Source organism: Oncorhynchus keta, chromosome 1, assembly GCF_023373465.1.
Source record: "Oncorhynchus keta strain PuntledgeMale-10-30-2019 chromosome 1, Oket_V2, whole genome shotgun sequence".
NCBI lineage: Eukaryota > Metazoa > Chordata > Actinopteri > Salmoniformes > Salmonidae > Oncorhynchus > Oncorhynchus keta.
Genome location: NC_068421.1, coordinates 74184449 through 74197441, shown reverse-complemented (window position 1 = coordinate 74197441; position 12993 = coordinate 74184449). Strand labels below are relative to the sequence as shown.

Genomic DNA, 12993 nt, shown 5'->3' with positions numbered 1-12993 from the left:
CCCACCCCTCTCCTTCTCTCTCACTCCCCCCCCCTCTCCCCCTCACCTCCCTATCCAGGTGATACAGCTGGGCAACAGCAGCCCCTGAAGCCCCAACCCCCACCCTCAGAGAACAGCAGTGCGGCCCACAGTATTGGCAGCACACAAAGCACGCCCTGTTCAAGCAGCAGTACAGCATAGCCCAGAGGCCAGGCCAAGGCCATTGGACTGGAGCCCGACGGGGAGCACCCTACCCCCCTGCAGGGCTACAGGAAGGGCTACACGGGTCACAGGGAACTGGGTTTGTTGACACTTGTTTCCCCTCTGGATGAAAGGAATTATTTTGGGTTGCTTTGTGAAAACAAAGAAGAAGGATTATTTACTAAAGAAGAAAATGAGAATAAGAGGATTTTAAAAAAGGATTTTGTAAGATACTAAAAAACAATAAGACCCGTTAATGTCCCTGGTTATTTCAATTTATTTCAACGCAAGTCATTAAGACCGTGTGACAGAACTGCCGTACTACAAGGACTGGTCTGAGAGCGAAACAGTACTAGGGTTGTTCCACCAATTCAGTGCCTTTTGAGAAGTGTAACCTGGTCCAAAAATAGTTGATTTCACCTCATTTTAACATTCTGTCATAAAGAGCACATGTTCAACATCATAAACCACACATTTTCTAATCTCAAGAGGTTAAATAAAAAAAATTACTATAGTAAATGCCAAATAAAGTAACAGGATTTGACGTACCAGGGTTGACAATTTCATCTTAATCAGGCAAAAATTCTCTTCCTTGACAGGGGGAATGGAAGTTTGTTGTGTGCAACAGGGAGTGACAATTGAATGCAAAATATTGAAGTTGTCAAAACATTTCTAGACTCTATCTATCGGTAACACGATTGAAGTGTTATGCTCGACCCGCTTAGTTTTCCACCACAAAACACCAAAAATATCCTAAAAGAGTAGAACCAGCTCACCTGCTTTTCACTATGAGTTACTTATTGGATGTTCAATGTTTCTTTTGAATAAAATATTTTAAAATGAATAGTTTTACCACATTACTACGAGAGTTGAGTTCACGTAACAGGGCTGACCATAAAATGAGGGACAGACGTACTGTACCAGTCAAAAGTTTGGACACACCTACTCATTCAAGGGTTTTTCTTTATTTTTTACTGTTTTCTACATTGTAGAATATTAGTGAATACATCAAAACTTTGAAATAACACTCATGGAATCATGCAGTAATCAAAAAAAGTGTTAAACAAATACAAATGTATTTTATATTTGAGATTCTTCAAAGTAGCCACTCTTTACCTTGATGGCAGTTTTGCAGTTTTTGGCATTCTCTCAACCAGCTTCAATTAACAGGTGTGGTTTGAACCAATCAGATGTGTTGTGACAAGGTACAGAAGATAGCCCTATTTGGTAAAAGACCAAGTCCATATTATGGCAAGAACAGTTCAGAAAAGCAAAGAGAAACAGCAGTCTATCATTACTTTAAGACATAAAGGTCAGTCAATGCAGAACATCTCAAGAACTTTGAAAGTTCCTTCAATCGCAGTTGCAAAAACCATCAAGTGCTATGATGAAACTGGCTCTCATGAGGACCACCACAGGAAAGGAAGACCCAGAGTTACCTCTGCTGCAGAGGATTAGTTCACTAGAGTTACCAGCCTCAGAAATTTCAGCCCAAATAAATGCTTCACAGAGATCAAGTAACAGACACATCTCAACATCAACTGTTCAGAGGAGACTTAGAAGAGAATTAGGAGAGGAGAATTAGGAGAATTAGGCATTCATGGTCAAATTGCTACAAAGGAACCACTACTAAAGGATACCAATAACAATAAGAGACTTTCTTGTGCCAAGAAACTCGAGCAATGGGCATTAGACTGGTGGAAATTGGGATGAGTCCCATTTTTTAAATTTTTGGTCCCAATCGCTGTCTTTGTGAGACGCAGAGTAGGTGAACGGATGATCTCCACTTGTGTGGTTCCCACCGTGAAGCATGGAGGAGGAGGTGTGATGGTGTGAGGGTGCTTTACTGGTGACACTGTCAGTGATTTATTTAGAATTGAAGGCACACTTAACCAGCATGGCTACCACAGCATTCTGCAGCGATACTCCATTCCATCTGGTTTGTGCTTAGTGGGACTATCATTTGTTTTTCAACAGGACACTGACCCAACACACCTCCAGGCTGTGTGAGGGCTAATTGGCCAAGAAAGAGATTGATGGAGTGCTGCATGAGATGACCTGGCCTCCACAATCATACGACCTCAACCCAATTGAGATGGTTTGGGATGAGTTGGACCAAAGTGTTTAACACTTTTTTGGTTACAACATGATTCCATATGTGTTATTTCTCAGTTTTGATGTCTTCACTATTTTTCTACAATGTAGAAATTAGTAAAAATAAAGAAAAACCATTGAATGAGTAGGTGTGTCCAAACTTTTGACTGGTACTGTATATGAATCCTTAATCACCTGAAATATATAATAATCTATAGAAATGTATTTATCAAAGCAATAGAATAACTAGGGCTTTACAATGATGGTGAAAACTTAGAGAAATGTTGGGGTTAAGTGGGTTAAAATCTTCCTAGAAGTGACACAGTGTTGACGGAGGGACATGTCAAAATGCTAATCTTTATTTATTTTAGTTGTTTTATTCAAACTAAAAAGCTGATTTATTGAATTATGCATGTGGTCTATATTAAAGGGCAGTGCATTAAATATAACAGGCTCTTAAAATGCTATATTGGTGTACAATTTCTACTTAAAATATCAAAGGGACACAAATGGCACTCATTTCGTGGAACGACCCTCTAATACCCAGAACGGCAACAAGGCCTCACATCTATAGAGCACTAGAACTCTAGCTAAGGGCAAAAAATAACTGTTAGTGAAATACCAGCCTTTTTATTTATTTTTATATAAATGCTGATTGTGGCAACCACATTGTGGCAACCACATCTTTGGACCTTAAATGGCCTAGTTTAGGCTGTAAACAAGCTAGTGTACACCAATAGCAATGGAGACAGTAAAGCTGCCTGTCTGCAAACAACATCTGTGAGTGTTAGCAGGACTAGTGAAATGAACAACATGACTGTCAACAGAACTGCCTGTTACCTCCTATCCACATTATATGTACACTGAACAAAAATATGAACGCAACATGCAACAATTTCAAAGATTTTACTGAGTTACAGTTCATTTAAGGAAATCAGTCGATTGAAATAAATGCATTAGGCAGTAGTAGTCTATGGATTTCACATGACTGGGAAAACAGATACCTTAAAAAAATATATGACAAAACCAGTCAGTATCTGGTGAGACCACCATTTGCAGTGCGACGCATCTCCTCGCATAGAGTTTATCAGGCTGTTGATTGTGGCCTGTGAAATGTTGTCCCACTCCTGTGCTGTGAGAAGTTGCTGGATATGGGCAGGAACTGAAACACGCGGTCGTACAAGTTGATCCAGAGCATCCCAAACATGTTCAGTGGGTGACATGTCTGGTGAATATGCATGGAAGAACTGGGACATTTTCAGCTTCCAGGATTTTTGTACAGATCCTTGCGACATGGGGCCGTGCATCATCATGCGGCAACATGAGGTGATGGGGACGGATAGATCACACGACAGTGGGCCTCAGGATCTCATCACGCAATCTCTGTGCATTCAAATTGCCATCAATAAAATGCAATTGTGTTTGTTGTCCATAACTTATGCCTGCCCATACCATAACCTCACCACCACCATGGAGCACTCTGTTCACAACGTTGACGTCAGCAAACCGCTTGCCCACACGACGCCATACATGCTGTCTGCCATCTGCTCGGTACAATTGAAACTGGGAATAATCTGTGAAGAGCACATGCCTCCAGCATGCCAGTGGCCATTGAAGGTGAGCATTTGCCCACTGATGTCAGTTACGACGCCGAAGTGCAGTCAGGTCAAGACCCTGGTGAGGATGATGAGCACGCAAATGAGCTTACCTCAGACAGCTTCTGACAGTTTGTGCCAAAATTCTTTGGTTGTGCAAATCCACAGTTTCATCAGCTGTCCGAGTGGCTGGTCTCAGACAATCCCGCAGGTGAAGACGTCTGATGTGGAGGCCATGGGTTGGCGTGGTTACATGTGGTCTGCGGCTGTGAGGCCGGTTCGGCTTATTGCCAAATTCTCTAACGAGCTTGTTTATGGTAGAGAAATTAACATTAAATGATCTGGCAACGGCTCTGGTGGACATTCATGCAATGAGCATGCCAATTGCACGCTCCCTTAAAACTTGACACATCTGTGGCATTGTGTTGTGTGATAAAACTGCCCATTTTAGAGTGGCCTTTTATTGCCCCCAGCACAAGGTGCACCTATGTAACGATCATGCTGTTTAATCAGCTTCTTGATATACCACACCTGTCAGGTGGGATGGATTATCTTGGCAAAGGAGAAATGCTCACTAACAGGTAAACAATATGCAAAAAAATGTAGAGAAATAAGCTTTTTGTGCGTATGGACATTTCTGGGATCTTTTATTTCAGTTCATGAAACATTGGACCTTCACTTTACATGTTGCATTTATATTTTTGTTCAGTATAGAGATGCTACCTCCTATCCTCATGCTATTTACAGTAGATAGGAGATGGTCAAATCAACCAGTTGAATCTGAGAGCAAAACCAGACAGTAAAGCATCCCATCATGTGCTATTAATCACTTGGAATGTGAAGTGACTTAATAACAAGCAGAGGTGTAAATAGATAGATAGCTAGATGCCAAGACAAATGTGAAAGACAAAAGTAATGTGAACAATCACTTGATGATAACCCTGTTTGTAAGCCAGCTAGTTTTGCATGCTATCGGTTATAGTAGGACTTTGGCACTCGTCCGTCTAAACGTACTGTTGTTACAAAATTGTTAATTAAGTATCAATGGTGTTTTTGTTGATATTGAGTGATGTATGCTTTGTAATCCTTAGTCTCACGTTTGATTGGTGTTACACAGCTTGTCATTAGGCATTATGGGTTCTCTTGTACTATATACAAATAGTATTGTAAAGCTATGTATATTTTTGTGAATATTGTAAATAATCTAAAATGTTATAAGGCGAAAGTCAAAATATAATGTGCAAGGTTGGTGCTTTAGAATCATTCTAAATATCATGTTGTTAAATAAGACATTGTTAAGTGGCTACGTTTGGCCAGTATTCCAAAATATATTATAATGTTTGTATCCACTGTGAGGTAACTAAAATGCTACATGCTGCAGTGTTGGATCATACATATACAGTATTGTTAAAAGTGAACTTGGGGCACAGTAATTGGGCATTACATTTAAAACACAAAACAATGTGTCTTTCTATCTGGGTCTGACACCACTAGAGCTTCAGCTGTTTCTATTCTGATTTTACATAATAATATTCTACACAATTTCATACCAAAATGTGTATCTTTTGTGAACCTGATAAGGTTGAGATTGTGTTATGAAAATATAAGCCAAAATAGTAATTGGCTTATTATGGCTTATTATCAGTAGATCTGACCCAGATGATGAAGTTTCAAATGTATTTTCTATATGTAATAAATATATTGCCAATCTTACTCACCAGAGGTCTTGCATCAAAATTAAATAGTTAAAGGCCCAGTGCAGTCAAAAACATGATTGTCCTGTGTTTTATATATATTTCCACACTATGAGTTTGGAACAATACTGTGAAATTGTGAAAATTATGATAATGCCCTTTTAGTGTAAGAACTGTTTGAAAAGACCACTTGAAATTTCAGCCTGTTTTGTTGGGATGGAGTTTTGTCCTGCCTGGTGACATCACCAGTAAATGAGTTAATAGACCAAAAAGAAAGAGTTCCAAACCTCTCAGCCAATAACAGCTCATTTTCAGTTTTCCCCTCTCAACTCAGACCACTCCCAGACAGTCAAAATTATTGTTAGAGAAATTGCTCTTTGCTAAGAAGCTATTTTTGTTTCTTTTTGGCCATTTTACATTAAGACAATCACAGTAAGGTACTTAACTGTTACCCAGAAATGATTGGATATTGAGACAAAAGCAGCTGCATTGGACCTTAAACATTGCCATATACTGGCTCCATCCTGGAATCTTAATGGTGTACTTGTTCTGACAAACATTCTACTACGATTATTTGTGATCTCAAGTAAAACATTTATTGTTTCTCTATGTGTATATAGACATATGGGCACTTAGATGTATATAATGCATGTTAGCTGTTAGCAATGAGTACATTCATTGTGAGGGACAAACAACTGTGTTGAGTTGTATTGTGTTGCTTCAGTTGTAATATCATGTGCCATGCAAAGCTAATGCAAAGTTAATGCAAAGCCAAAAGAGTCTCACCGTCATAGAATCCATGAATGTTCTTTGGTGTGTCTTTACTTTTTGTGTTTGGGGGGGTTGAATAGAAGTACATGTTTCTTTAATAGGAGAAAGGGGATGTTTTTTGGAAGGAAAATATGTTTGGAAGAGAAATAGAAAACCCAATACACTAGGAAAATTGGCATTAGACCCTACTTATGTATAATGTATTTTAAGTGTTGCTTCCTGCAGATCCCGATAGAGAAGGTATGTTATCTCAAAGCTTTGAGTCTTAGTTGTATGTTAACATGTATATATGTCTCCACAGAGGTAAACAGAGTATAAATATATAGTTGTGTATAAAAAATATATATATTTTATAAGTATTTACCTAGAGCCAATCTATTGTTGACTCTTTGAGTACTGTGAATTTTTTTGTTTTGTGTCCTTTCTATTTTTTTGTAAATATGCATATATTACTTTATGTATTTCTGTTTCTATAAATGATGTAAAAATATTAGCAATTTTCTTCATATGTGATGTTTTAATTAAAGACAAATCTCTCACCTAGTGTTGAAGTTGGTTCAATTGACTACCTTAAAATGATACAATTTTTATTGAATTTTTCCTATGTAAACATAGAGACAATTATATATTATCTATATATTGCATACTCATATCTTAAAAATAAATACAATTGTGACATTATTGATAACATACAGTGACTTCGGAAAGTATTCAGACCTCTTGACTTTTTCCACATTTTGTTATTTTAGAAACTTATTCTAAAATGGACTAAATATTTTTTCCCCCTCATCAATCTACACACAATACCCCATAATGACAAAGCAAAAACATTTATAAATACATAATTTAAATATCACATTTACATAAGTATTCAGACACTTTACTCAGTACTTTCTTGAAGCACCTTTGGCAGTGATTACAGCCTTGAATCTTCTTGGGTATGGTGCTACAAGGTTGGTACACCTGTATTTTGGGAGTTTCCCATTATTCTCTGCAGATCCTCTCAAAATGGGGAGCGTTGCTGCACAGCTATTTCCAGGTCTCTCCAGAGATTTTCGATTGAGTTCAAGTCCGGGCTCTGGCTGGGCCACAGAGACTTGTCCCAAAGCCACTCCTGCATTGTCTGGCTGTTTGCTTAGGGTCATTGTCCTGTTGCCCCAGTCCGAGGTCCTGAGCGCTCTGTAGCAGGTTTTCGTCAAGGATCTCTCTGTACTTTGCTCCATTCGTCTTTCCCTCGATCCTGACTAGTCTCCCAGTCCCTGCCGCTGAAAAACATCCCCACAGCATGATGATGCCACCACCATGGTGCCAGGTTTCCTCCAGACGTGACCTTTGGCATTCAGGCTAAAATAGTTCAATCTTGGTTACATCAGACCATATAATTTTGTTTCTCATGGTCTGAGTCCTTTGGGTGCCTTTTGGCAAACTCCCAGCGGGCTGCCATGTGCCTTTTACTGAGGAGTGGTTTCCATCTGGCCACTCTACAATAAAGTCCTGATTGGTGGAGGGCTGCAGAGATGGTTGTCCTTCTTGAAGTTTCTCCCATATCCACAGATAAACTCTGGTGCTCTGTCAAAGTGACCATCGGGTTCTCTGACCAAGGCCCTTCTCCCCCGATTGCTCAGTTTGGCTGGTCGGCCAGCTCTAGGAAGATTCTTGATGGTTCTAAACTTCTTCCATTTAAGATTGATGGAGGCCACTGTTTTCTTGGGGACCTTCAATGCTGCAGAAATGTTTTGGTAGCCTTCCCCAGATTTCTGCCTTGACACAATCCTCTCTTGGAGCTCTACGGACAATTCCTTCGACCTCATGGCTTGGTTTTTGCACTGTCAACGGTTGGACCTTATATAGACAGGTGAGCCTTTCCAAATCATGTCCAATTAATTGAATTTACCACAGGTGGACTCCAATCAAGTTGTAGAAACATCTCAACCATGATCAATGTAAACAGGACGCACCTGTTTACACATCAATTTCGAGTTTCATAGCAAAGGGTCTGAATAATTATGTAGATAAGGTATTTCTGTTTTTGTTTTTTTATTGATTTGCAAGAAAATAAACGGTTTGCTTTGTCAATCAAATCAAATCACATGTTATTTGTCACATACACATGGTTAGCAGATGTTAATGCGAGTGTAGCGAAATGCTTGTGCTTCTAGTTCCGACAATGCAGTAATAACCAACAAGTAATATAACTAACAATTCCAAAACTACTCTCTTATACACAGTGTAAGGGGATAAAGAATATGTACATAAAGATATATGAATGAGTGATGGTACAGAGCAGCATAGGCAAGATACAGTAGATGGTATATCGAGTACAGTATATACATATGAGATGAGTATGTAAACAAAGTGGCATAGTTAAAGTGGCTAGTGATACATGTATTACATAAGGATGCAGTAGATTATATAGAGTACAGTATATACGTATGCATATGAGATGAATAATGTAGGGTATGTAACATTATATTAGGTAGCATTGTTTAAAGTGGCTAGTGATATATTTTACATCATTTCCCATCAATTCCCATTATTAAAGTGGCTGGAGTTGAGTCAGTGTCAGTGTGTTGGCAGCAGCCACTCAATGTTAGTGGTGGCCGTTTAACAGTCTGATGGCCTTGAGATAGAAGCTGTTTTTCAGTCTCTCGGTCCCAGCTTTGATGCACCTGTACTGACCTCGCCTTCTGGATGATAGCGGGGTGAACAGGCAGTGGCTCGGGTGGTTGTTGTCCTTGATGATCTTTATGGCCTTCCTGTAACATCGGGTGGTGTAGGTGTCCTGGAGGGCAGGTAGTTTGCCCCCGGTGATGCGTTGTGCATACCTCACTACCCTCTGTAGAGCCTTACGGTTGTGGGCAGAGCAGTTGCTGTACCAGGCGGTGATACAGCCCGCCAGGATGCTCTCGATTGTGCATCTGTAGAAGTTTGTGAGTGCTTTTGGTGACAAGCCGAATTTCTTCAGCCTCCTGAGGTTGTAGAGGCGCTGCTGCGCCTTCTTCACGATGCTGTCTGTGTGAGTGGACCAATTCAGTTTGTCTGTGATGTGTATGCCGAGGAACTTAAAACTTACTACCCTCTCCACTACTGTTCCATCGATGTGGATAGGGGGGTGTTCCCTCTGCTGTTTCCTGAAGTCCACAATCATCTCCTTAGTTTTGTTGACGTTGAGTGTGTGGTTATTTTCCTGACACCACACTCCGAGGGCCATCACCTCCTCCCTGTAGGCCGTCTCGTCGTTGTTGGTAATCAAGCCTACCACTGTTGTGTCGTCCGCAAACGTGATGATTGAGTTGGAGGTGTGCGTGGCCACGCAGTCGTGGGTGAACAGGGAGTACAGGAGAGGGCTCAGAACGCACCCTTGTGGGGCCCCAGTGTTGAGGATCAGCGGGGTGGAGATGTTGTTGCCTACCCTCACCACCTGGGGGCGGCCCGTCAGGAAGTCCAGTACCCAGTTGCACAGGGCGTGGTCGAGACCCAGGGTCTCGAGCTTGATGACGAGCTTGGAGGGTACTATGGTGTTGAATGCCGAGCTGTAGTCGATGAACAGCATTCTCACATAGGTATTCCTCTTGTCCAGATGGGTTAGGGCAGTGTGCAGTGTGGTTGAGATTGCATCGTCTGTGGACCTATTTGGGCGGTAAGAAAATTGGAGTGGGTCTAGGGTGTCAGGTAGGGTCCTTGACGAGTCTCTCAAAGCACGTCATGATGACGGAAGTGAGTGCTACGGTGCGGTAGTCGTTTAGCTCAGTTACCTTAGCTTTCTTGGGAACAGGAACAATGGTGGCCCTCTTGAAGCATGTGGGAACAGCAGACTGGTATAGGGATTGATTGAATATGTCCGTAAACACACCGGCCAGCTGGTCTGCGCATGCTCTGAGGGCGCAGCTGGGGATGCCGTCTGGGCCTGCAGCCTTGCGAGGGTTGACACGTTTAAATGTCTTACTCACCTCGGCTGCAGTGAAGGAGAGTCCGCATGTTTTCGTTGCAGGCCGTGTCAGTGGCACTGTATTTTCCTCAAAGCGGGCAAAAAAGTTATTTATAGTCTGCCTGGGAGCAAGACATCCTGGTCCGTGACTGGGCTGGTTTTCTTCTTGAAGTCCGTGATTGACTGTAGACCCTGCCACATACCTCTTGTGTCTGAGACGTTGAATTGAGATTCTACTTTGTCTCTATACTGACGCTTAGCTTATTTGATAGCCTTGCGGAGGGAATAGCTGCACTGTTTGTATTCAGTCATGTTACCAGTCACCTTGCCCTGATTAAAAGCAGTGGTTCGCACTTTCAGTTTCACGCGAATGCTGCCATCAATCCACGGTTTCTGGTTAGGGAATGTTTTAATCGTTGCTATGGGAACGACATCTTCAACGCACGTTCTAATGAACTCGCACACCGAATCAGCTTATTCGTCAATGTTGTTATCTGACGCAATACGAAACATATCCCAGTCCACGTGATGGAAGCAGTCTTGGAGTGTGGAGTCAGCTTGGTCGGACCAGCGTTGGACAGACCTCAGCGTGGGAGCCTCTTGTTTTAGTTTCTGTCTGTAGGCAGGGATCAACAAAATGGAGTCGTGGTCAGCTTTTCCGAAAGGAGGGCGGGGCAAGGCCTTATATGCGTCGCGGAAATTAGAGTAACAATGATCCAAGGTTTTTCCACCCCTGGTTGCGCAATCGATATGCTGATAAAATTTAGGGAGTCTTGTTTTCAGATTAGCCTTGTTAAAATCCCCAGCTACAATGAATGCAGCCTCCGGATAAATGAATTCCAGTTTGCAAAGAGTCAAATAAAGTTCGTTCAGAGCCATCGATGTGTCTGCTTGGGGGGGAATATATACGGCTGTGATTATAATCGAAGAGAATTCTCTTGGTAGATAATGCGGTCGACATTTGATTGTGAGGAATTCTAAATCAGGTGAACAGAAGGATTTGAGTTCCTGTATGTTTCTTTCATCACACCATGTCTCATTAGCCATAAGGCATACGCCCCCGCCCCTCTTCTTACCAGAAAGATGTTTGTTTCTGTCGGCGCGATGCGTGGAGAAACCCGCTGGCTGCACCGCCTCCGATAGCGTCTCTCCAGTGAGCCATGTTTCCGTGAACCAAAGAACGTTACAGTCTCTGATGTCCCTCTGGAATGCTACCCTTGCTCGGATTTCATCAACCTTGTTGTCAAGAGACTGGACATTGGCGAGAAGAATGCTAGGGAGTGGTGCACGATGTGCCCGTCTCCGGAGTCTGACCAGAAGACCGCCTCGTTTCCCTCTTTTACGGAGTCGTTTTTTGGGTCGCCGCATGGGATCCATTCCGTTGTCCTGGTTGAAAGGCAGAACACAGGATCCGCGTCGCGAAAATCATATTCTTGGTCGTACTGATGGTGAGTTGACACTGATCTTATATTCAGTAGTTCTTCTCGACTGTATGTAATGAAACCTAAGATGACCTGGGGTACTAATGTAAGAAATAACAAATAACTGCATAGTTTCCTAGGAACGCGAAGCGAGGCGGCCATCTCTGTCGGCGCCGGAAGTGTGTGGGGTGTTGTGTGTAGATTGATGAGGAAATGTTTTTATTTAATCCATTTTACAATAAGGCTGTAACATATCAAAATGTGAAAAAAGGGAAGGGGTCTGAATACTATACGAAAGCACTGTAAGTAAGCAAGACTGAATTGTTATAAACACAATGGAATGGTAGTACAACATTGTATTTTACATGAATCAAAAGAAAGGTTTTTCTGTATTGTCGGTTCCTCTCACATTTTCAGATGTCATATTACAGTTTTAGTTGTATTCATACTCTCTGAACACTGTTCTTATTCCATGTCTTGTTCTGTGATGGTGCCAGACAAATGTTTAGGTCCATGGCATAAATAATGATATAATAATAATCAATATTTATGCTTTTTATTTAGCCATCTTACATATAAAACCTTATTTGTTCATCAAAAATGGTGAATAACTCACCACAGGTTAATGAGAAGGGTGTGCTTGAAAGGATGCACATAACTCTGCAATGTTGGGTTTTATTGGAGAGAGGGTTAGGGTTAGATGAGGCTCTTGTACAGATATCGGTAAGTGGACTGAAGGCAGGGCATGAAAGGAATAACAAATCAAGTTGTTTGTGTCGTGTGTTTTGGGAAAGTACCTGCATAGTTGCGCACCCAGCTCACTCAGGTGCTTCGCTATATCACATTTGACATTGTCCATAAGCTTGAGTTCATTTGCACACAAAAAAATCACACGATGATGGAAAGACCTGTGTGTTGTCCTTGTTAATGCAGACAGAAAAGCGCTCCAACTTCTTAACCTCTTGAACCTCTGGGGGCAGTATTTCATTTTTGGATGAAAAACGTTCCCGTTTTAAACAAGATATTTTGTCACGAAAAGATGCTCGACTATGCATATAATTGACAGCTTTGGAAAGAAAACACTCTGACGTTTCCAAAACTGCAAAGATATTGTCTGTGCGTTCCACAGAACTAATGCTACAGGCGAAACCAAGATGAAACTTCAAACAGGAAGTGAGCCAGATTTTTGAGGCGCTGTGTTCCAATGTCTCCTTATATGGCTGTGAATGCGCCAGGAACGAGCCTACACTTTCTGTCGTTTCCCCAAGGCGTCTGCAGCATTGTGACGTATTTGTAGGCATATCATTGGA

General features: G+C 41.5%; 1 protein-coding gene across 2 annotated transcripts in view; it reads left to right on the top strand.

The window, feature by feature from the left end:
• LOC118384066 (transforming growth factor beta receptor type 3-like) overlaps nucleotides 1–6878 on the top strand; it is a 143685-nt gene extending 136807 nt beyond the window's left edge. For both annotated transcript variants that reach the window (XM_035770443.2, XM_052460748.1), the window contains exon 17: nucleotides 59–6878. In XM_035770443.2, coding sequence (XP_035626336.2) covers nucleotides 59–180 — 122 coding nt within the window. In that variant the 3' untranslated portion in view covers nucleotides 181–6878. The remainder of the gene's footprint in view (nucleotides 1–58) is intronic.
• The last annotated feature ends 6115 nt before the right edge of the window (nucleotides 6879–12993 follow it).